General features: G+C 35.1%; 1 protein-coding gene across 1 annotated transcript in view; it reads left to right on the top strand.

The window, feature by feature from the left end:
• The window catches only part of ZNF782 (zinc finger protein 782), a 77,034-nt gene extending 58,830 nt beyond the window's left edge, over positions 1-18,204 (top strand). The window contains exons 4-5 of the mRNA XM_025931577.2: positions 9,078-9,173; positions 14,880-18,204. Coding sequence (XP_025787362.1) covers positions 9,078-9,173; positions 14,880-16,750 — 1,967 coding nt within the window. The 3' untranslated portion in view covers positions 16,751-18,204. The remainder of the gene's footprint in view (positions 1-9,077; positions 9,174-14,879) is intronic.
• The last annotated feature ends 5,197 nt before the right edge of the window (positions 18,205-23,401 follow it).

Below are 23,401 nucleotides of genomic sequence, written 5' to 3'. Positions count from 1 at the left end.
CAGTCGGTTAAGCGGCCGACTTCAGCCAGGTCACGATCTCGCGGTCCGTGAGTTCGAGCCCCGCGTCAGGCTCTGGGCTGATGGCTCGGAGCCTGGAGCCTGTTTCCGATTCTGTGTCTCCCTCTCTCGCTGCCCCTCCCCCGTTCATGCTCTGTCTCTCTCTGTCCCAAAAATAAATAAATAAACGTTGAAAAAAAATTTTTTTAAATAAAAAAATAAAGATTGAAATCGTATGCAGTATCTGTTCTAATCACAATTAATGAAAATACAGAATCAATGACCATGGAAAATGAATGTCACAAATAAATGGAAAATAAATATCACACTTTTTTTTGTTTTTCCAATTTTTATTTAAATTCTAGGTGGTTAATATACAGTGCAATATTGGTTTCAGGAGTAGAATTCAGTGATTCATCACATATGACACCCAGTGCTCATCATAACTAGAGCCCTCCTTAATACCCATCACCCAGGGGTACCTGGGTAGCTCAGTTGGTTAAGCGTCCAGCCCCTGATTTTGGCTCAGGTAATGATCTCACTGTTGTGAGAGTGAGTCCCACAGGAGGCTCTGCACTGAGCATGGACCCTGCTTGGTATTCTGTCTCTCTCCCTCCACTATGTACACACATGCTTGCTCTCTCTCGCTCTCTTTCTCCCTTTCAAAATAAATAAATAAAAACAAATACCCATTTCCCAGCTAGTCCATTACCTACCCACCTTCCTCCATCAACCCTCAGTTAATTCTTTATCATTAAGAGTCTCTTATGGTTTATTTCCCTCTCTTTTCCCCACTTCTATATGTTGATCTGTTTTGTTTTTTAAATTTCACATGAGTAAAATCATAATTCTCCAACTTATTTCACTTAGTATAATGCACTCTAGCTCCATTCATGTCATTGCAAATGGCAAGATTTCTTTTTCTTTTTTGATGGCTGAGTAATACTCCATTGTATATATACCACATCTTCTTTATCCATTCATCAATCAGTGGGCATTTGGGCCCTTTCCATGTTTTGGCTATTGTTGATAATGCTGCTATATAAACATTGGGGTGCATGTACCCTCTTGAATCTGTATTTTTGTATCCCTGGGTAAATACCTAGTAGTGTAATTGCTGGGTTGTAGGGTAGTTCTGTTTTCTGTTTTTTGAGAAAACTCTGCTGTTCAGTGTGGCTGCACTCTGAGTTTGCATTCCCACAAACAGTGCAAGAGGGTTGCCTTTTCTCCACATCCTCACCAACACCTGTTGTTTCTTATGTAGTTAATTTTAGCCATTCTGACAGGTGTGACATGGTGTCTCATCTTGGTTTTGATTTGTATTTGTCTGATGATGAGTGATGTTGAGCATGTTTTCATGTGTCTGTTAAAAATCTGGATGTCTTCTTTGGAAAAATGTCTATTCATGTCTTCTGCCCATTTCTTCACTGGGTTATTTGTTCTTTGGGTGTTGAGTTTGATAAGCTCTTTACAGATTTTGAATACTAACCCTTTATCAAGTTTGTCATGTGCAAATATCTTCTCCCATTCTGTAGGTTGCCTTTTAGTCTGGTTGATTGTTTCCTTCACTGTGCAGAAGCTCTTTAACTTGAGGAAGTCCCAATAGTTCAGTTTTGCTTTTGTTTCCCTTGCCTCTGGAGAGACATGTCTAGTAAGAAGTTGTTCCAATGGAGGTCAAAGCGATTGCTGCCTGTGTTCTCCTGTAGGATTTTCATGGTTTTCTGTCTCACATTTAGGTCTTTAATCCATTTTGAATTTATTTTAGTGTATGGTATAAAGAAGCGGTCCAGTTTCAAGCTTCTGCATGATGCTATCTAGTTATCCCAGTGTCACTTGTTGAAGAGACTGTCTTTTTTCCATTGGATGTTCTTTGCTGCTGTGTTAAAGATTAGTTGACCATATAGTTGTGGGTCCGTTTCTGGGTTTTCTGTGTCTGTTTTTGTGCCAATACAATACTGTCTTGATGATTATGCCTTTATAATATAGCTTGAAAGCCAGAATTGTTACAGATTTTAGAATTGTTCTAGTTCTGTGAGAAATGCTGGTGGTATTTTGATAGTGATAGCATTACATGTATCGATTGCTTTGGGTAGTATAGACATTTTAACAGTGTTCTTCCAATCCATCCAATGGAATGCTTTTCCATTTCTTTGTGTCCCCTTCAGTTTCTGTCATAAGTGTTCTATAGTTTAGAGTACAGATCTTTTATCTCTTTGGTTAGATTTATTCCTAGGTGTCTGTTTTTTGTGCAATTGCAAATGGGATCAATTCCTTGATTTCTTTTTCTGCTGCTTCATTAATGGTGTATAGAAATGCAATCAATTTCTGTACATTGATTTTATATCTTGTCACTTTGCTGAATTCATGTATTAGTTCTGCAATTTTTTGATAGAGTGTTTCTGGTTTCCTACATAGAGTATCATGTTGTCTGCAAATAGCGAAAATTTGACTTCTTCCTTGCCAGTTTGGATGCCTTTTATTTCTTATTGTTAGCTGAGGGAGTCTAAGACTTCCAATACTATGTTAAATAGTAATGGTGAGAGTGGACATCTTTGTCCTTTTCCTGAGTATAGGGAAAAAAGAAAGAAAAGAAAGGAAAAAGAAAGGCTCTCTGTTTTTCCCCATTAAGGAAGATATTAGCTGTATTTCATATGTGACCTTTATGATATTGAGGTATGTTCCATCTATCCCTGCGTTGTTGAGGTTTTCTATCAAGAATGGATGTTGTATTTTATCAGATGCTTTTTCTGGATCTGTTGAGAGGATTGTATGGTTCTTATTCTTTCTTTCATTAATGTGATATATCATGTTGATTGATTTGTAGATATTGAACCAACACTGCAGCCCAGGAATAAATCCGACTTGATCATCGTGAATAATTCTTTTCATGTACTGTTGGATTCAATTTTCTAATATCTTGTTAAGAACTTTTCCATCCATGTTCATCAGGAATATTGACTTGTAAACTCTACTTCTTAGTGGAGTTTTTGTCTGGTTTTGGAATCAAGGTGATGCTGGCCTCAAGGTGTTGCTGGCCTCATGAGTCTGGAAGTTTTCCTTCCTTTTTTTTTTTTTTTTTTTTTTTTTTTAACAGCTTCAAAAGAATAGGTGTTAACTCTCTTTAAATGTTTGGTAGAGGGATGCCTGGGTTGCTCAGTCAGTCAAGCCTCGGATTCTTGATTTCGATTCAGGTCATGATCTCAGTTTGTGGGTTTGAGCCCCGTGTTGGGCTGTCACTGACAGTGCGGATCCTGCTTGGGATTCTCTGTCTCTCTCTCTCTCTCTTCTCATCCCCTTCCTCCTCCCCCTCCTCTCCTTCCTCTTCCTCTGCTTGTGCACGTGCTCTCTCTCTCTCTCTCTCTCAAAAAATAAACTTTTAAAAATAAATAAAAAATATAAATGTTTGGTAGAATGCCCCTGGAAAGCCATCTGGCCCTGGACTCTTGTTTGGAGATTTTTTATTACTGATTCAATTTCTTCAATGGTTATAGGTCTATTCAAATTTTCTTTTTTTTAAATGTTTTTTATTTAGTTTTTGAGAGAGAGAACGTAAGCAGGGGACAGGCAGCGAGAGAAGGGGACAGAGGATCTGAAGTGGGCTCTGCGTTGACAGGTTGACTGCAGCAAGCCTGATGTGTGGCTTGAACTCATGAATGATGAGATCATGACCTGAGCTGACGTTAGACAGTCAACAAACTGAGTCACCCAGGCACCCTAGGTCTGTTCAAATTTTTAATTTCTTCCTGTTTCAGTTTTGGTAGTTTGTATGTTTCTAGGAATTTGTCCGTTTCTTCCAGATTGCCCAATTTGTTGGCATATAATTGCTTATAATACTCTCTTATTGTTTGTTTTTCTGTGGTGTTACTTGTTATCTCTTCTCTTTCATTCATGATTTTATTTACTTGGGTCCTTTCCTTGTTCTTTTTGATAAATCTGGTTAGGGGTTATCAATTTTGTTAATTCTTTCAAAGCATCTGCTCCTAGTTTTGTTGATCTATTGTACTGTTTTGTTTTATTTTTTTCCCAGTATCATTGATTTCTGCTCTAATCTTTATTATTTCCCTTCTTCTGCTGTTTTGGGGCTTTATTTGCTGTTCTTTTTCCAGGTCCTTTAGGTGTAAGGATAGGTTGTGTATTTGAGCCATTTCTTCCTTCTTTAGGAAGGCCTGGATTGGTATATATTTCTGTCTTATGACCACCTTTGTTGCACCCCTGAGGTTTTGGATTGTTGTGTTTTCATTTTTACTGGCTTCCATGTAGTTTTTAATTTCCTCTTTAATTTCTTTGTTAACCATTCATTCTTTAATGATATTCTTTAATCTCCAAGAATTAGTGGTCTTTCCAAATTTTTTCTTATTGTTGACTTTAAGTTTCATAGTGGTGTGGTCTGAAAATATGCATGGTGTGATATTATTCTTTTTGTACTTGTTGAGGGCTGCTTTGTGACCCAATATGTGATCTATTCTGGAGAATGTTCCATGTGCACTCAAGAGGAATGTGTATCCTGCTGCTTTAGGATGGTATATTTTGAATATATCTGTTAAGGCTGGTCCAGCGTGTCATTCAATGCCATTGTTTCCTTATTGATTTTCTGCTTAGATGATCTGTCTATTGCTACAGGTGGGGTGTTGAATGCTATTATTATTACAAATGAGTTTCGTTATGTTAACCATAAATATAAACTCATTTGTAATAATAATACCACAAATTTATTTATATATTTGGGTGTTTCAAGTTGGGGGCATAAATATTTAGAGTTGTTAGATCTCGGTACATAAACCCCTTAATTATGATATAATGCCCTTCTTCATCTCTCGTTACAATCTATTTTAATATCTATTTTGTCTGATGTAAGTATGGCTACTCTGGCTTTCTTTTGACATCCATGAGCAAGATAGATGCTTCTCCATCCCCTTTTAATCTGCAGGTGTCTTTATATCTAAAATGAGTCTCTTGTAGGTAATGTATAGATGGGTCTTATTTTCTTATCCATTATGATACCTTATGTCTTTTGATTGGAGCATTTAGTCCATTTACCTTTGGAGTGATTATTGAAAGATAGGAATTTAGTGCCATTGTGCTCTCTGTACAGTTGGTCTTTCTGGTGATGTTCTTGGTCCTTTCTAGTCTTTGTTGCTTTTGGTCTGTTATGTTTTATTTTGTTTTGTTCTCCACTCAGAGTTCCCCTTAAAATTTCTTGCAAGGCTGGTTTAGTGGTCATAAACTCCTTTAGTTTTTGTTTGTCTGGGAAACTATCTCTCCTTCTATTTGGAATGACAGTCTGCTGGATAAGAATTCTTATGCATATTTTTCCAATTCAGCATGTTGAATATATCCTGCCACTCCCTTCTTGCCTGCCAAGTTTCTGTGAACAAGACTTTCTTTTTATTATGTTTGCATGGTACTTTTTTTTTGTTTCTTTTACTTATAGTTTATTTTACTTTGTTCCTTTTAATTTGTTCCTTTTACTTATAATTTATATATGTCTTTAATGTGAATTTCTTGTATACATCATATATTTGGGTCTGGCTTTTGTATCATATCTGTTAATCTCTGCCTTTAATTGTAATGATTAGACCATTTATGTCTAACATTAAATGTACCATATGGCTATTTGCTAGCTATTTTTGCAATTTTTTTTTCATTTTTCTGCTTTTGCTGCTTTTTTGGATTAATTGTATATTTTGAATGATTTATTACATCTAGATTAGTGGTTTATTAGCTGTGCCTCTCTTCTGTGGATATGTGGTTGCTTTAGCACTTACAGCATACATCGGTAACTTACCACAATCTACTTCAAATAATTTTTTCACTTCATTTATGAGAAGTTTGTAGTTTTCCATTTTTTACCTGCTACTTTTTATGCTATTGTCACTGTATATTTTACATATACATACATATGTATAACATATATTATAAACCTTACAGTGTGTTATTTTAAAAGATAATTTACCATTTTTTTTAAAAAAGCATTCTGAAAATAAGAAAAGTATATTTTATATATCATCATGTTTCCAGGTTATGGTGCTCTGCATTTCTGTGTATAAATCCAGATTTCTACCTGATAGCAATTTTCTTCAGTCTGAGCATTTCTTTTAACTTCTCCTGTAATATATGTCAGTTGGTAATAAATTCAGCTTTAACTGAAAATGTGTTGTATTTGCTAAATATAGAATTAAAGGTTGACTTTTTTCCTTCAGTACTTTAAAATTGTCACTTCATTGTTTTCTGGCTATATAACTTCTGACAAGAAGTAGGCATTCATCTTTATTTTTGTTCCTCTATATGTATTGTACCTTTCCCAGTCTACTTAAGATTTTCTTTTCATGGAATGAGATCTGGCCATTTGCAATAACATGGATAGACCTAGAGGGCATAATATTAAGTGAAATAAGTCAGTCAGAGAAAGACAAATACCATATGATTTCATTCCTTTTGGAATTTAAGAAACAAAACAAATGAACAAATGAACCAAAAAAGGGCCAAACAAAAAGAGCAGACTCTTAAATACAAAGAACAAACTGGTAGTTGCCAGAGGGGAAGTCAGTGGGGGGAATGATGAAATTGATAAAGGGGATGCAAAGTAAATTTATCTTGTTGAGCACTGAGTAACATATAGAATTGGTGAATGATTATATTGTACACGTGAAACTAATATAAAACTATGTTAATTATATTTTTAAAAAAATATTTTCTGTTGATATTATCAGCAGTTTTTAGCAGTGTGATTATAGTGTACCTTGGTGTGGGTTTCTTCATCTTTCTGCTCCTTAATTCATTTAGCTTTTTGGATCTAAGGGTTTGTACACATTATCAAAATTTGAACATTTGCCCATTATTTCTTCAAATGTTTCTATCTTTCTTTTTTTCTTCTGAAATTTTTATTGTACCTGTGTTAAACTACTTGATATCATCACAAAGGTCACAGATAACTAATTCTGTTTATTATTTTCTGGTCTTTATTCACTGGGTTTCTTCTTTCATAGTTTTTTTGTTGCTGTTGTTTTTTGGGTTTTTGGGGGTTGTTTTTGTTTTTGTTTTGCTATGCCTTAAAGTATCCATTATGTTATTTATCATTCCTTATGTAGTATCTATTCTCTTCTTAATCCCATTTAGTGTTTTCTTGTTTGTTGTTTGGTTGGTTGGTTTTCTCATTTCAGATATTTTTTATATTTAGGATTTTAGTTTGGAAATTTTCAAGTAAGTTCTCTTTTGTTCTCATCATGTTTATGTTTTTCTTTCTCTTCTTGAACATATGGTGTATATTTGCAGTTTTAAATGGCCTTGATTATTTTATCATGTGTTATTTCTTACTCTGTTGCTACTGATTGATTTTCTCCTCAATAAAAGTTGTATATCCTTACTTCTATTCATAACTCATAATTTGTTATTGGCCGCTGGGTGTTGTGAACTTTATATTGTTAGTTTCTAGTTTTGCTGTATTATTTTAAATCTTTTGAGGCGTTTTCTGATGTACAATTAAGTTACTTGGAATTAATTTGATCATTTCAAGGCTTGTTTTAAGCTTTGTTACATTAGATTCAGAGCTCACTTTAGGACTAATTGGCTCCTCTTTTAAGCAAAAGACAATTTTCTGGTATTCTTCCCAATTGGCCTTGAAGTAGGAGATTTTTCTACCCTGCCTGGTGCAGCAGAAACTTCCTACATTTGTTTATGCTTTGATGATTTTTTCAGCCTACTCTGATTCACTGGTCTTTCCCCAGCCTTAAGTATCTCTTACATACTTGCACAATTTAGGAGACTCTTCTGCAAATCTCTAAGACTGTATATCACTATACCTTTTTCTTTTCTGCTGTTTTATCCGTAACAATTCTAGTTGTCATGGATTCCTAAAAAGTTAATTATGTCATTTCAACTTACTGAGTCAGCCAGGCTTTTTTTTTTTTTTTTTTTGGATCTTTTTGTTATGTAGGATGTAAAGTCTTCTGGGCAGTAAGCTGTGTGATAAGGGAAATTTTCAACTTTTAATATTTGTGGGCCCTGCTCCTGGGCTTCCAGGGATGCTATGCATTAACATTTACCAAGGTAAAAATGACTTGGCAAAAAACCTCAAAGCATTGGTTCTATTTCTGCCCCAAGCGTACATCTGCTTCAAATAAAAAAAAAAAAAAAAAAAAAAAAAGGAACATTCCAAACATAAAGATAAGAAAAACAAAACAAAAAACTCTCCCTGGTTCCCATAAGATTAAAGTCATACAACCTTGCACATAATAAAAACATAAGATAAAGTCTGTAACTTTCTGGAATGTCCTTCCTCTTGATTTGTGACTCTTTATGTAAAGAACATATATAACCGTGCACCAAATGTTCCTTCCCTGGAGCACTCTCATCCTTGTAAAGATTGTGTATCGGCAGTTGTCCTAACTTGGGTTCAAATACAATTCTTCCTTTCTCTTTAAAAAAAATTTTTAATGCTATATTTTAATTTTGAGAGGGAGCACAAGCGAAGGAGGGGCAGACAGAGAAGGGGACAGAGGATCTGAAGCAGGCTCCACACTGACAGCAACTAGCCCAGTGGGGCTCAAACTCATGAACCATGAGATCATGATGTGAGCTGAAGTTGGAAGCTTAACTCACTGAGCCACCCAGGAGTCCCTCTTTAAAAATTTTTTAAACGTTTGTTCATTTTTATTGATGTGTGATAATCATAGGACTCACCTCCTTTGTTTTCCTCTTGTAAGTATCCCACCAGACTGCCTGGTGTCTGAAGTCTAAAAACCAGTTTATATAGTTTGTATGCTTTTTTAAATTCTGCTATGGAGGGGTAAATCCGTTCCTTTCACTCTGTTATGGCAAGTTTGGGAAGTCCTTCTGAAATCTTGTTTGAAACACAGGCATTAACTGTTTTAGAATTTAACATCACTTACGCTTGTGATTCGGGGTTTTAAGATAGATCCTTGATGAGCCTTAAAAAATGTTTTTTGTTATCACTTCCCCCCTCACAAAAATTGTCATGAACACCCTGAATGTTCCACTTTTGAAACTATACCTTCCTTCACATTCTGAAACAGTGAAACCTGTGCAGCTAACTCAAGTGCTAAATTATTTCCCTTTTACAGGGTACTGCTTTACAAAACCAGAACTGATCTTCACATTGGAGCAAGGAGAAGATCCATGGTTATTTAAGAAAGAATTTCTAAGAAAAGGCTCCCCAGGTGAGTTATTGAATACTGGCAGAAGGCATCCAAGAAAATTAGGTACAAAGTGATGAGCTAGAAGTGAGCAGTTTGAAACATTTTGCAGTACTGTCCTTTTTACAGGCTTTTACATTTGAAATTGTAAAAATAATAGATCTAATAAAATGTGGAAGGGGCCAGCTAACACAAGGAATGGATTAAGCATGTTTATATTCTTACCTTTAAAAGATGGGAGCTAAGTATCCCATTTGAAGCTGAAAAGTAACGAATTTTGCATACTTAACAGTAAAAAAGATAGAAACTAAAGTTAATAAAACAACTAAACTTGAGAGTCAGCAGATCAGAAAAGAGAAAGGAATGATAATTATTTTTTAATGTTTATTTATTTTGAGAGAGAGAAAGAGACAGAGTGTGAGTGGGGGAGGGGCAGAGAGAGGGAGACACAGAATCTGAAGCAGACTACAGGCTCTAAGCTGTCAGCACAGAGCACAATGTGGGGCTCAAACCATGGGCTGAAGACCACGGGATCATGACCTGAGGCGAAGTTGTATGCTAAACCGACTGAGCCACCCAGGTGCCCCAGGAACCATGATGTCTTTCAATTTTTTTAATGTTTATTTATTTTTGAGAGAGAATGAGCAGTGGAGAGTCAAAGAGGGAGGGAGACACAGAATCTGAAGCAGGCTCCAGGCTCCAGGCTCTAAGCTGTCAGGCCGACATGAACTGTGAGATCATGACCTGAGCCAAAGTCAGATGCTTAACCAACCAAGCCATCTAGGCACCCCAGGAACCATAATTTTATCATTATATAATAATTAATTACTAGAAGCCATCTAAATAAATAGATGATTAAGGAATTACATAATGTAATTGGAAAGGATAATTCCTGGAGCAAACTGCATCCTTCCTAATTATTAGAAGTTAAACGTGTTTGAGCAAAGATAGAAAAGTTTCTTATAAAGCTGTATAAAGAGTCCCTGATAAATTGTGTGTCAACTATACTTCAATTAAAAAAAAAAAAAGTCCCCAGGACAACCACTACATTCACTGGTTCTCTTACTCAGCATATAGTCATACTCATAGCTAAGATTTATAAAGTGAAATGATTGGTACAAAGCAAAATTAGCAAAGAGAAAATGGACAAAGTCCAGAGGAAACAGGTGCAAGCTTCCATCATCCCAGCAATGAATGTGGCAACACATGTGAAATGTTGTCTACCTGGAAAGTTCATTAGCGACTAGGTTCTTGGGAACCATTTCAAAATCTAAATTCCCAGATGCCAGCCAAGGATTAATCTTGCAAGCACACCTTCTAAGGTAATAATCTCAGGCCTGCTGTGTTAAGTGTTCTGCACAAAAGCTATGCAAATATACTATCTAATATACAGTAAGGTAAATCTATCTGCCATATCAACTAATATGTGAATGAATTAAATTCACCTATTAAGATAACATGCCACCAGATTGTATCAGAGATATGCCTAAAAAGTAACATACAAAGTTTGAAATATAGTCATGAATTGTTAAGCCCAAAATGTAAAATAAGATCACGTCAAAAACAGAGAAGAAAAAGGACAGTTTGATAAAGCTAAAAAAGATCATGTTTAAAGGATATGTGAAAGTTTTGACTATTGGTGCACCAAATAGATTATCAAGATTCAAAACAAGAAACAGCAAGAGTTATAAGGAGAAGTAGGTGTACATTAGATGCAGTAGACTTTAATATGCCGCTCTGATTTCATACCAGACCCAGTGGAGTCTAGAATAGTGCTCAGGAAACTATCCCTAGGTCATATCCTGCCTGCAGCTTTTTTTGGTAAAGAAACATTTATTACAACACAGCCATATCCATTTGTTTATGTATTCACACTGCAGAGTTGAGTAACATGGGTTTGAACTGCACAGGTTTTCTTCTATGTGGATTTTTTGTTCAATAAATACAGTACAGCACTATAAATGTATTTGCCCTTTCTTATGATTTTCTTAATATTTTCTTTTCTGTAGCTAACTTCATTGTATGAATAAAGTATATAAAAAAGAATACAGGGTATAATAATGTGACATACAAAACGTGTTAATTGACTTTATGTTATTGGTATGGCTTCTGGTCAACAGCAGGCTATTAATAGTTAAGTTTTTGGTGAGTCAAAAATTGTAATGCAGATTTTCAACTACGTCGTGGGGTGGGGGTGGAAGTTGGTGCCCCTAAACCCCATGTTGTTCAAGAGTCAACTATAATTGCAACAGAGACTACATGACCAGCAAAGCCTGACACATTTATTCTCTGGCCTTTTACAGAGAAAGTTTGCCAACCTCTGATCTAGAAAGTATAAATAGCATACTTTATAAAATGAGTCTATTAAGTGTCTTTCAAAACTCTATTCTGAAAACAAAAAATAAACCTGCTTTTAAATGACTTTGGAATATTGAGAAAATGTACAAGCATTTTAGACAAACATCAATAAATTCCACAAGGTAGAGATACTGTTGTTTAGTAACACTGTAAATTGCAAACAATATGAGAAAAGTTAAAATTCCTCTATCTTAAAATCAGTGATGAATATATATCTTAAAAACCTATTTTATCGGGGCACCTAGGTGGCTCAGTCAGTGAAGCACCTGACTCTTGATTTGTGCTTAGGTCATGATCTCACACTTCACGAGTTCTAGCCCTGCACTGTCAGTGCAGAGCCTGCTTGGGATTCTTTCTCTCTCCTTCTGTCTCTGCCCCTTCCCTGTATTCCCTCATGCTCCCTCTCTCAAAAATAAATTAATAAACTTAAAACCTATTTTATCAAAATTATACAATATCCAGAAAATTTTTTTAATGAAAAACATGTTTTAATTACAAACTTTGGACTGTAGATAAAGCAGTGCAGAATTTTTAGTCTCATATACAGTTGACCTTGAACAACACAGGTTTGAACTTCATTGATCTCCTTATACATGGATTTGTTTTTTCAATAAATACAGTACAGTACTATAGATATATTTTTTTCTTAATAACATTTTCTTTTCTCTAGCTTACTTTTTTATAAGAATACAGTATATAATACATGTAACTTACAAAATATGTGTTAATCAACTGTTTATCTTATTGGTAAGGCTTCTGTCCAATAGGACTATTAGGAAAGTTTTTGGGGAGTCAGAAATTATACACAGATTTTCAACTGCAAGTGGGAGTCAACACCCCTAAGCCCTGTGTTGTTCAAGGGTCAAGTGTACTTATTTTAACAAGTGAGAGAGTTGTAAAAGAAATCTTAAGTAAAGCAAAAGATATAATAAAAACTATAATGGTATAAATTATAAAGCAAAAGGTAGTTTTGGAATAAAAATAAATAATGTAGCTAACCTCGGCCAGAAAAAGGAAAGAAAGCACATTACTCATAAAATTTGGAACAGATTCCTATTTCTATAAAATAACCTTGGAATACTTTACCCTATACTTTATCTCTTACTTTTGTAAACTTCTAACCCATTTGATGGATGTGTCAAAGATAATGAGATATCTGTGCCAGATAGCATATGGTTATCAAATGAGATCCCCTCGCCCCCAAAAGGATGGTCTGTTTTATTTTTCCTTACTCTGGTATGTGTATATATATATATACACACATCATATGATAAATTTTTTTTTTAATTTTTTTTTTCAACATTTATTTATTTTTGGGACAGAGAGAGACAGAGCATGAACGGGGGAGGGGCAGAGAGAGAGGAAGACACAGAATCGGAAACAGGCTCCAGGCTCTGAGCCATCAGCCCAGAGCCTGACGCGGGGCTCGAACTCACGGACCGCGAGATCGTGACCTGGCTGAAGTCGGACGCTTAACCGACTGCGCCACCCAGGCGCCCCTATGATAAATATTTTTTAATAACATTGTGGATTGATTCCAAACCCAGGTGGAGATAACTATTTCATATATATTCATACAGAAGACATTCATAAATGCAATGCCCAAGTAAAATTTCTGGGACTTTTGAATTCTCAGTTGTAGGTCAGCAATTGATCTGAGCCCTTATATGTGTAGAGCTCTCTAGGTAATTCTCTAGGTAATTCTGAGGCACACTGCTTTCTATGGACCACTGACTTTACATCAGAGAAGGATCCAAAGAATATCACAGTGAGGGTTTCATTTTGGAAAAGTGAGCAAAACTACATAAAATATATTTCATATCATATAAGGTGCTGTTAATTAAAAAATGAACCAGTATTATAAGTACATCCAAGAAAAAGAAAATGCTGCTGATTTAACTATGGACTTGCCATCAATTTTAAGATGCCTCCTGATTTCAGTTATGGTAATTTGCTTTTAAAAATCATGGGTCATGATGGGTGCTCTCTATATCCCTTGTTAAAATGAATGATATAGGCAGAATGATACTTCTGTCAGATTTTAAAATAAATGTTGCTTAAATTTGTGAGAAGATACTAGAAGCCTTTTTGTTGATGTTGTTGTTGTTAAGTTTGGGGAAGATAGCTTTGCTGTGCCTGAAGGACATCTAGATTCTATATAGTCCTAAGGCTAGAATGGAGGGTAATTTACGGAAACTTATAAATATAAAATTATATGGAAATGAACCAAGTAATGGGGACTGATATCTTATCAAGATTAGAGCAGAAGATACTGTGAACTGGTAGAATGATAGCCAGAACACATAATGTTCATGCAGTTAATGTGAAACTTTCTTTCCCTAAATCACTTAAATCTTTCATCTCTTGGTCCCTAGGGCACTGTTTTCAAGGCCTTCACATATTTTTACAATAGGCCTGACATTTTTGCTAGAAGTGTGGGTAGAAGCAGGAAAATAAATGTTAAATATGCACAGGAAACATATGGTAAATAAATACAAAAGATACTTGTTTTTAGGGCCAGTTTGGAACATGATCCTTTAAGTTCTTGTGGTCAAAAAAAAAACCTAGATATGCTGAAAAACAGAATCAAGGATTGAGCAAGCAAGGTATTTTGGGGGAAATTATGAGCAAGCACATTGAAAAGAGAAAAGTTAAAGTTTGATGACCAAGAGATAGTCAGTATTGAACAACTCTGATATACCAAGGTATGAGAACCAGGATAGAGCAGTGATTCCCAATATAGATGGAAAATTACTTAACTCCCATCATTTTTTCTTTTCATACTTCTACTGATACACTTGTTTCTGAATGATATACAGAGAGAATAAAAGCATGACAAGTAGAATTATTTTTTTCACCATGAGGAATTTGGTGCCATTATAAGTTTATTTTAGTGTTGTTGTATAGACTGGAAAAAATGGAGCTCCAACTGGAATCATATAGACTAATGATTATGCTCCCATTGCAATCTGTATTTCACGAAGAACCTAGACTCTGGTATTTTTTCCTAATGCATATTCTATGTCAGATAAATCCACTGAAGGCCTTTAATCTATTTAATGCCATAATCTTTGCTAAATTCATCCCATTCTCTGTTTTTTTCTGTTCTTTTCTGTTTCCAAGATCCATCTCTCTTGAATATATTCTCCATTCTCAGTTTTTCCTTTCCTTTATATCTTCTTCTTATTTATTTCTAATTACTTCTCTTTTTCTACTACAAAAAAGAGAGAATATGCACTTGGAATTACTGTATTGTTGCAAAACTTAGCCAGAAACCAAGGAGTCAAATACATAATAGGGCATGTATCTTTATGTCCCATTCCATAAGTGTGTTAAATATCATAAAGTATTTTTAATTTTCTCATTTTTTAGAAGAATACCAACCTAATCAACTCTCAGAGAAGAGCCTAGAAAACCAAGGCAAATATTTGTGGCAAGTTTTATTCACCAACAGATCATTGACTACAGAGGAAGAGTTTTCAGGAAAACCATGTAATCTGGACATAAACAATTTAACTCCAAGAACAATGCCCTATAAATTTGACAGTACAGGACCTGCTTACCTACATCTCAGCTCAGTGGCTCCACATTGTCAGTATTCAAGAAAGAAGGCTCATGAGCTTAATGTATGTGAGAAATGGCTCCTCAGTATTAAAGAGGGAAGAACTAATACTGGAGAGAAGTCTTTTGTTTGTAGTAAAAACGTGAAAGCCTTTAGTCATAAAGAGAAGGTTACTCAGTATCAGACAATTCAGACTTTGCAGCAAGCTTCTGAATACAATGAATGTGGAAAAGCTTTCCTTGAAAAGACTGTCCTCATTACATCTAAGAGTACCCACCCAAAAGTGAAATCTTATAAATTTAATAAATTTGGGGGAAAACAATGTGATAAGTCAACTTTTATGGTCTCTCATAGCAATAATCCAGAGGAGAAGAGTCATTATGAGCTTAATGAATATGAATGTACTGAAAACAGAAATAATTTCAGTAGGGTCACTCAGAAAACTGACACAGAAGGGAAATCTTTCAACCAAAAATCACAAATTAGAGAACATCAGAAAATTCACATAGGAGTGAAACCCTTTGAATATGGAAAGAATTTCAACCGTAATTCAGCCCTCCCAGTGCATCAGAGAACTCACACAACAGACAGATCTGATTATGACACATGTACAGAGACATTAGTTTGTCAGTCAGCTTTCAACATACATCAGAGATCTCCCATAACAGAGAAACCATATGAATGTAATGAATGTGGAAAATCCTGCTCTATGAATTCATTTTTGATTCAGTCTCTAGCAAGTCACACAGGGGAGAAACCCTATGAATGTCACACATGTGGGAAAGCTTTCAGTGAGAAGTCACGCCTAAGAAAACATCAGAGAACTCACACAGGAGAGAAACCATATAAATGTGATGGTTGTGAGAAGGCTTTCAGTGCAAAGTCAGGCCTAAGAATACATCAGAGAACTCACACAGGGGAGAAACCTTATGAATGTAATGAATGTGGGAAATCTTTCAACTATAAGTCAATCCTCATAGTACATCAGAGAACTCACACAGGAGAGAAACCTTTTGAATGTAATGAATGTGGAAAATCTTTCAGCCACATGTCAGGCCTAAGGAATCATCGGAGAACTCACACAGGGGAAAGACCTTATAAATGCGATGAATGTGGGAAGGCTTTCAAACTGAAGTCAGGTCTAAGAAAACATCACAGAACTCACACAGGAGAGAAGCCCTATAAATGCAATCAATGTGGGAAAGCTTTTGGTCAAAAATCACAACTCAGAGGACATCATAGAATTCACACAGGGGAGAAACCCTACAAATGTAATCATTGTGGGGAAGCTTTCAGCCAGAAATCAAACCTCAGAGTGCATCACAGAACTCACACTGGGGAGAAACCCTATAAATGTGATGAGTGTGGAAAAACTTTCAGGCAGAAATCAAATCTCAGAGGACATCAGAGAACTCACACAGGGGAGAAACCCTATGAATGTAATGAGTGTGGAAAAGCTTTCAGTGAGAAATCGGTCCTAAGAAAACATCAGAGAACTCACACAGGGGAAAAACCCTATAATTGTAATCACTGTGGAGAAGCTTTCAGCCAGAAGTCGAACCTCAGAGTCCATCAGAGAACTCACACAGGGGAAAAACCCTATAAATGTGATAAATGTGGGAAAACTTTCAGCCAGAAATCAAGCCTTAGAGAACATCAGAAAGCCCACACAGGGAGTTAAACATATGAATGTTAAGAATATGGAAAAACTTTGAGCCAGAAATCAAATCTCACAATACAAAAGAGAAAGAATCCCTATGAATACAATCAACACTTGCAAGTTCCTCTGTAAGATACCAACCTTCACAAACATCAGAGAACTTAACAGGACAGAAATTCTTGGAATATATTTTCTGTGGGCAGTCTTTCACCCAGAGTGCAGTCCTCATTATGGATCAGAGAACTCAGCCAGCAAAGAAAATGTAAAGATAATGAATGTGAAAAATACTCTGTACTCAATCCTCAGAAAAATCACACTGCAGAAAAGCTCTGGGAATGTATAAAAATGTGAAAGCTTTGTATCAGTAATCAAAACTTCCTCATCATCAGAGAAATGATTCAGTGGGAAACCTGAGAATGTAATAAGTGTTGGATAACCTTTAGCCAAAAGTCAGCTTTCTTAGTACAACAGAAAATATATAGAGACTAGAGATCTAATCAATAAAAACAAAAAATGAGGCAATGGATGTGAGAATCCTTATATTATAAATCAATCCTCAATTTGACTTACACAGAAGTAATCCCCGTATGCCATAATGACTAGTAATTGTTCACAAAAACAAAAAACAAAAAAAACCCACCATTTCCTCTCTCCCTCATGCCACACCTAGTCTAAATTTCTCAACTAGTGCCACCCAAATGGGGTCATGTTAGTAATCTCTGGCTAGTGGAATATGGGGATCATTGACAAGCCTCGTTGAAAACATCCCTCAAATTCCCAATGTTTTCTCCTGTCCCTTATCATAATGGAGTGGAGATTGCCCTCAGTGAAACCATGGGGGTCATATGCTGAAAATGGGAGAGTACAAGATGGAAGGAAACAGAAAAAGAGTGACTGGAATAGAGTTTTCTCCTCCATGTACACAGACTTTTTGCGGCAAGGAAATAAACTTGTTCTCTGCTGAGTTACAGATTTGGGTATACTTAATACTGACATATACTCACCAACCCTCAGTAAAGCCTATGAATATGATTTCTGTGGATATCTGAACTCAACGTATATCAGAAACCCGACACAGGAGAAACCCCTGACAACATCCTGAATGACCATAGTTTATATCCACAACTCTTCATCAGTCAGGTAAATATCAGTGGAAGAAATCCAACATTTGAATATACATAGGAAATCCTTTACCAAAAAAAAAAAATGGTTTCTCATTAAATATCTGATAATTGAATTGTAAATGTATGAAAGTTTTCAACAAGTCATCAAACTTTAATCTCTCTCAGAATGTGTTACAAGGAAAATCTATCAATTTGAGAAAGGTAAGTAATGGTGTTTACTTAGACGTTGTTCTATGAGACTGTTACTTCATATCTATTATTAAGACAGTTACTGAAACATAACAGTGTTGATACAAGATTCACTAGAATAATAAGCTTTAAAAGAATAAGAAATAAATTGCATAAACTGAACAGCATTGAATGTATGTGATTATTTTCTGAGTTCTCTAATTTTTGTGTGGGTTTGTATACATGCATACCACTTACCAGGTGTTAGTTAATATGTATACTGGAACTCTACATCATTGTAATATAATTATGTACCTTGCTCATTAACTATTCTGACATCAGCTATGTTTTGCCACATAGAGATTAATAACAAATAAACCTTTTACAGAAAGTATCTGAAAAGTGAGAATCCCATACTACATGTACATATAGGAAAGGCCATTGTTACTAACAGTCTCTTCAAAGAAGCCAAACAACGTTTTCTGTGTACTTTTGTATTATCTCGGGGTCACCAAAACATTTAAGCACATTTAACCATACACACACACACACACACACATCTTCATTGTCACTGATTGTTTTCTCAGAAGTGTCAAGTATACTGAGGAGCCCTTTGTAGGCATTCTTTACTTATGATACTGTGCTTTTTATTTCAAGCACTTAAATTTTATTAAACTTTCCATATTTCTGCTGAAATAACCTATCTGATCTTGGATGTTGTCTAGCTTTTCTATTAGAGTCGTTCTGTATGGCATTTGGCATTCTCTGGCTCAGTTAAGCAACTGCTTGAGCCCTTGCTTCCTTCTCCCTGCAGGCACCTAGCTCTCCAGACTGTGGGGGTTTTTTGTCCTAAAATGTCAGATGTCTGATGCTTTCAAGAAAACTTGTTAAATTAAATTCTGCCTAGCTGGGGTTTTTTTTGTTTTGTTTTATGGATGGGAGCAGTGCTCTTTTCCTGCTCTCTACTTACCTGAGCTAAAACTGAAAGTTGTCACTGGATTTTGATAAATGTTCCAGCATAATTTGATGGGGAAAGGATCAAAAATGGTGAGAAAATAACTGGATATTCATCTATTTTAAATGTACCTTGATGTTTACATCATAATTAAATATTTATTAAAAAATGAAACAGACCTAAACAAAATAGCTAACAGTACAAAATTTGTTAGAAAACAGAGAAAAAAGTAACTTCACTTTGAGACCAGATTTTTAAGATGTAACAAAAAGTATGAAACAGCAAAGCAAAAAAGTTGGAGTTTATGAAAATTTAAAGTGCTTTTCAAGATTTTATTATGAAAATGGAGAAAAACACAGATTAGGAGAAAATGTCTCAAATAGATCTGACAATTATATCTGACAAAGGACCTGTATCCATGATATGTAAAAAATATTAATAATAAAAAAGAATTTTTATAATGCAATAATAATACAAACAACCTAGGTAAAATGGGCAGAACAGGAAGACAGTTCACAAAAGAAGATATATAGATAGCTAATAAATACTAGAAAAGATGTCCAAAGCTTCAGTAATCAAGAAAGTGCAAATTAAAATTGTAATGTGATAGCATTGCAGTTCTTTTGATAGTTCCTTATAAAGTTAACAATATTACACCTACAACCAACAATTTCAGGTCTAGATATTTACCCCCAAAGAAACATAAAAAACTATACCAAAAACTTTTTGATAGTTTTTTTTAAAGAATTTTATTAAGATATTCATGGAACTTTTATGCATAATAGCCCCAAATTAACCAAAATGTTCATCAATAGATAAATGTGTGTAAACAGTGATATTACCTTACAATGGAATAGCACTCAGCAATACAAATAACTACTAATGGATATATCAACATTGATAAATCTCAATGAGATTAGACTGGGAAAAGAAGCCAAGCACAAGAACGTAGAACTCTATGATCTCAATTAATGAAATTCAAGAGAAGACATCTAATCTAGAGTGATAGGAAGCAGATCATTGGTTTCCAAGAGTGGAGGGTGAGGATTCACTGGGTAGAGGAACAAAGGAATGTTTTAGTGTGATGGAATATTCTATATTTAGATTATGATAGCATTTACAAAGCTGAATAAATGTTCACAACTCATCAAAATGTGCAAAAAATTAATATACTTTATATTTCATAAATTACATATCAGTACAGTTGATTTGAAAGATCATAGTGAACTTAAAATCCCCAGTACATTATGAGACCCAGTACCAAGTGGCTTGTTGACTTTACTACTTGGGTATTTATTCCCCCCTTCCCCTCCCTGTTTGTCTTTGTGACCTTAGGCAAATCAGTTCTCCTTTATGTTCTTCACTTTCCTCATTTGTGAAAGGTGCATAATGATAGTAATTACCTACAATCCATTTTGAAGCATTTTCTGAGTTAATCTGTGTCAATGACAGACTTACCAAACCAAGGAGTGCTTGAGTGATACTTCTAACAGTCAACCACACTAGTAATATGTTTTTATATGCTATGTTTTGGTGGGGAAATGCATATAATTTTTCAAAATAAGTGTGGCATAGACTGCTCTTTGCCATATTTTCCCAATATTTTTATAGTATTTGGCTTTGAATTCCACCACCACCACCACACACCCCCTCCCCCCACCTCCTAGTACTGTTTTTATTGTATCCCTTGATTTTGGTGTATTGTCTTTTCCTTTTCATTGTTTCTAAGTATTTTCTAATTTCCCTTGTGATTTCTTTTGTGATCTGTTGTTTGTTTAAGAGAATGCTGTTTAATTTCCACAAATTTGAGTTTTCCAATTTTCCTTCTGTTACTGATTTCTGACTTCGTCCTGCTATGGTCATAGAAGAGCCTTTGTATAATACCTTTCTTTTTAAATCTATTGAGACTTCATTTTTATCCTAACATTTGGTCTCTCCTGAAGAATACCCCATGTGCACTTGATACAAATGTGTATTTTGTTTAGTATTGTGTTCTATAAGTGTTAGATCTAGTTGGTTTATTTTGTTCTATAAATGTTTGTTAGATCTGGTTGGTTTATTTTGTTATATAGATCCTCTATTTCCTTATTTATCTTCTGTCTGGTTGTACTGTCCATTATTGACAGTGAGATATTGAAATCTCCCTGTTATTGTAGAAATATACGTTTCTCCCTCAATTCTGCCTATTTTTGCTTCTTATATTTTGATCTGTTATTATGTGTGTAATTGTTTGCAATTGTTAGATCTTCTTGCTCTATTGCACCTTTTATTAATGTATAATGTATTTTGTGCCAAACTTTTTTTGATTTAAAGTCTATATTGTCTGATATTATAGGTATCCAGGCTCTCTTTTGGTTACTGTTTGCATAGAATATCTTTTCTATCCTTTCACTGTCAACTAATTTGTGTCTTTGGATCTAAAGTCTCATGTAAATAGCGTAGAGTTAGATCAAGGTTTTGTTTTGTTTTGTTTTGTTTTAATCCATTCTGCCAGTCTCTCACAATTGAAGAGTGTACTCCATTTACATTTAATTACTGAAAAAGAGGAATTAACTTCTATTTTACTTCTATTCATTTTGCTGTATGTTGTCTATATGGCTTATTGGGTTTTTTGTCCCTCATTTTCCACATTCATCTTTTTTGTTTTGTAGACTTTTTTTTAGTGAAACATTTAAATTACCTTCTCATTTCCTATTGTGCATATTCAAGAGCTATTTCTTTGTGGTTACCATGGGGATTACATTTAACTTCCTAGTGTTATTGCACTCTATATCAGCTTAACTTCAGTAATTTACAAAAGCTCTTGCCTCTATACAGGGATGGAGGGATGGAGATCCCTAACCCCTTTCAGTTATTGATGTCACAAAATTACATCATATGTTGTGTCTCCAAAACCATTAATAAGGGTTTTTTTATGCATTAGTCTCAAATCATGTAGGAAACAAAAAGTAGAGGTATCAACCAAAATTATAATACTACTTTTTATACTTGTCTATATGTTTATCTTTACTAGAAGTCTCTATTCTTTATATGACTTTCAGTTACTATCTGGTCTCATTTACACCTGAAGGACTTCCTTTAGCATTTCTTGCAGGGACATCTAGTTGTTATAAACTTTTATTATTTGGTTTATCTGGAAATGCCTTATTTTCTGCCTCATTGAATGATGATTTTCACAGATACAGGATTCTTGACTGGCAGTTTTCTTTTTTCCTGCAGCATTTTGAATATATCAACTCCTGGCATCCAAAGTTTCTGATGAGAAATCTGCTTACTTTCTTATTGGGATTCCTTGTATAGGATGGTTCGCTTCTCTCGCTGCTTTCAAGATTCTCTCTTTGGCTTTCAAAAGTGTGATTATAATTTGCCTCAGCGTGAGTCTTTGACTTTATCCTGATTGGGGTTTGTTGAGCTTTTGGTATGTTTATGTTCACGTTTTTTCATCAAACTTGGGAAATTTTAAGTTATTATTTCTCTAATGTTTCTGCCCCTTTCTCTTTCTCTTTTCCTTCTCAGACTCCCACATTGTGTATGTTGGTACACTTCATGGTGTCCCATGGGTCCCTTAGGCTCTGGTCACTTTTCTTACATATGTTTTCTTTCTGTTTCTCAGACTCTATTTTATTTTATTTTATTTTATTTTATTTTATTTTATTTTATTTTTATTATATGAAATTTATTGTCAAATTAGTTTCCATACAACACCCAGTGCTCATCCCAAAAGATGCCCTCTTCAATGCCCATCACCTACCCTCCCCTCCCTCCCACCCCCATCAACCCTCAGTTTGTTCTCAGTTTTTAAGAGTCTCTTATGCTTTGGCTCTCTCTCCCACTCTAACCTCTTTTTTTTTTCTTTTTTCTTCCTTCCCCTCCCCCATGGGTTTCTGTTAAGTTTCTCAGGATCCACATAAGAGTGAAAATATATGGTATCTGTCTTTCTCTGTATGGCTTATTTCACTTAGCATAACACTCTCCAGTTCCATCCACGTTGCTACAAAGGGCCATATTTCATTCTTTCTCATTGCCACGTAGTACTCCATTGTGTATATAAACCACCATTTCTTTATCCATTCATCAGTTGATGGACATTTAGGCTTTTTCCACAATTTGGCTATTGTTGAGAGTGCTGCTATAAACATTGGGGTACAAGTGCCCCTATGCATCAGTACTCCTGTATCCCTTGGGTAAATTCCTAGCAGTGCTACTGTTGGGTCATAGGGTAGGTCAGACTCTTATTTTAAATCCATAGATTCTTCTGCCTACTTAAATCTGCTTTTGAATCCTCTGTTGAATTTTTCATTTCAGCTACACTTCAGGTCCAAAATTTTTTTGGTTCCTTTTTATGTTTTTTGTCTCTTTATTGATATTTCCATTTTGACATTATTTTCCTGATTTTGTGCATGTTTTCTTTCAGCTCCTAGAGTA

Source organism: Puma concolor, chromosome D4 (assembly GCF_028749965.1).
Source record: "Puma concolor isolate L17-30 chromosome D4, mPumCon1.1.hap2, whole genome shotgun sequence".
In the NCBI taxonomy this organism is placed as follows: Eukaryota; Metazoa; Chordata; class Mammalia; order Carnivora; family Felidae; genus Puma; species Puma concolor.
Note: the sequence above shows the minus strand (reverse complement) of the source record. Positions and strands in the feature narration are given on the sequence as shown.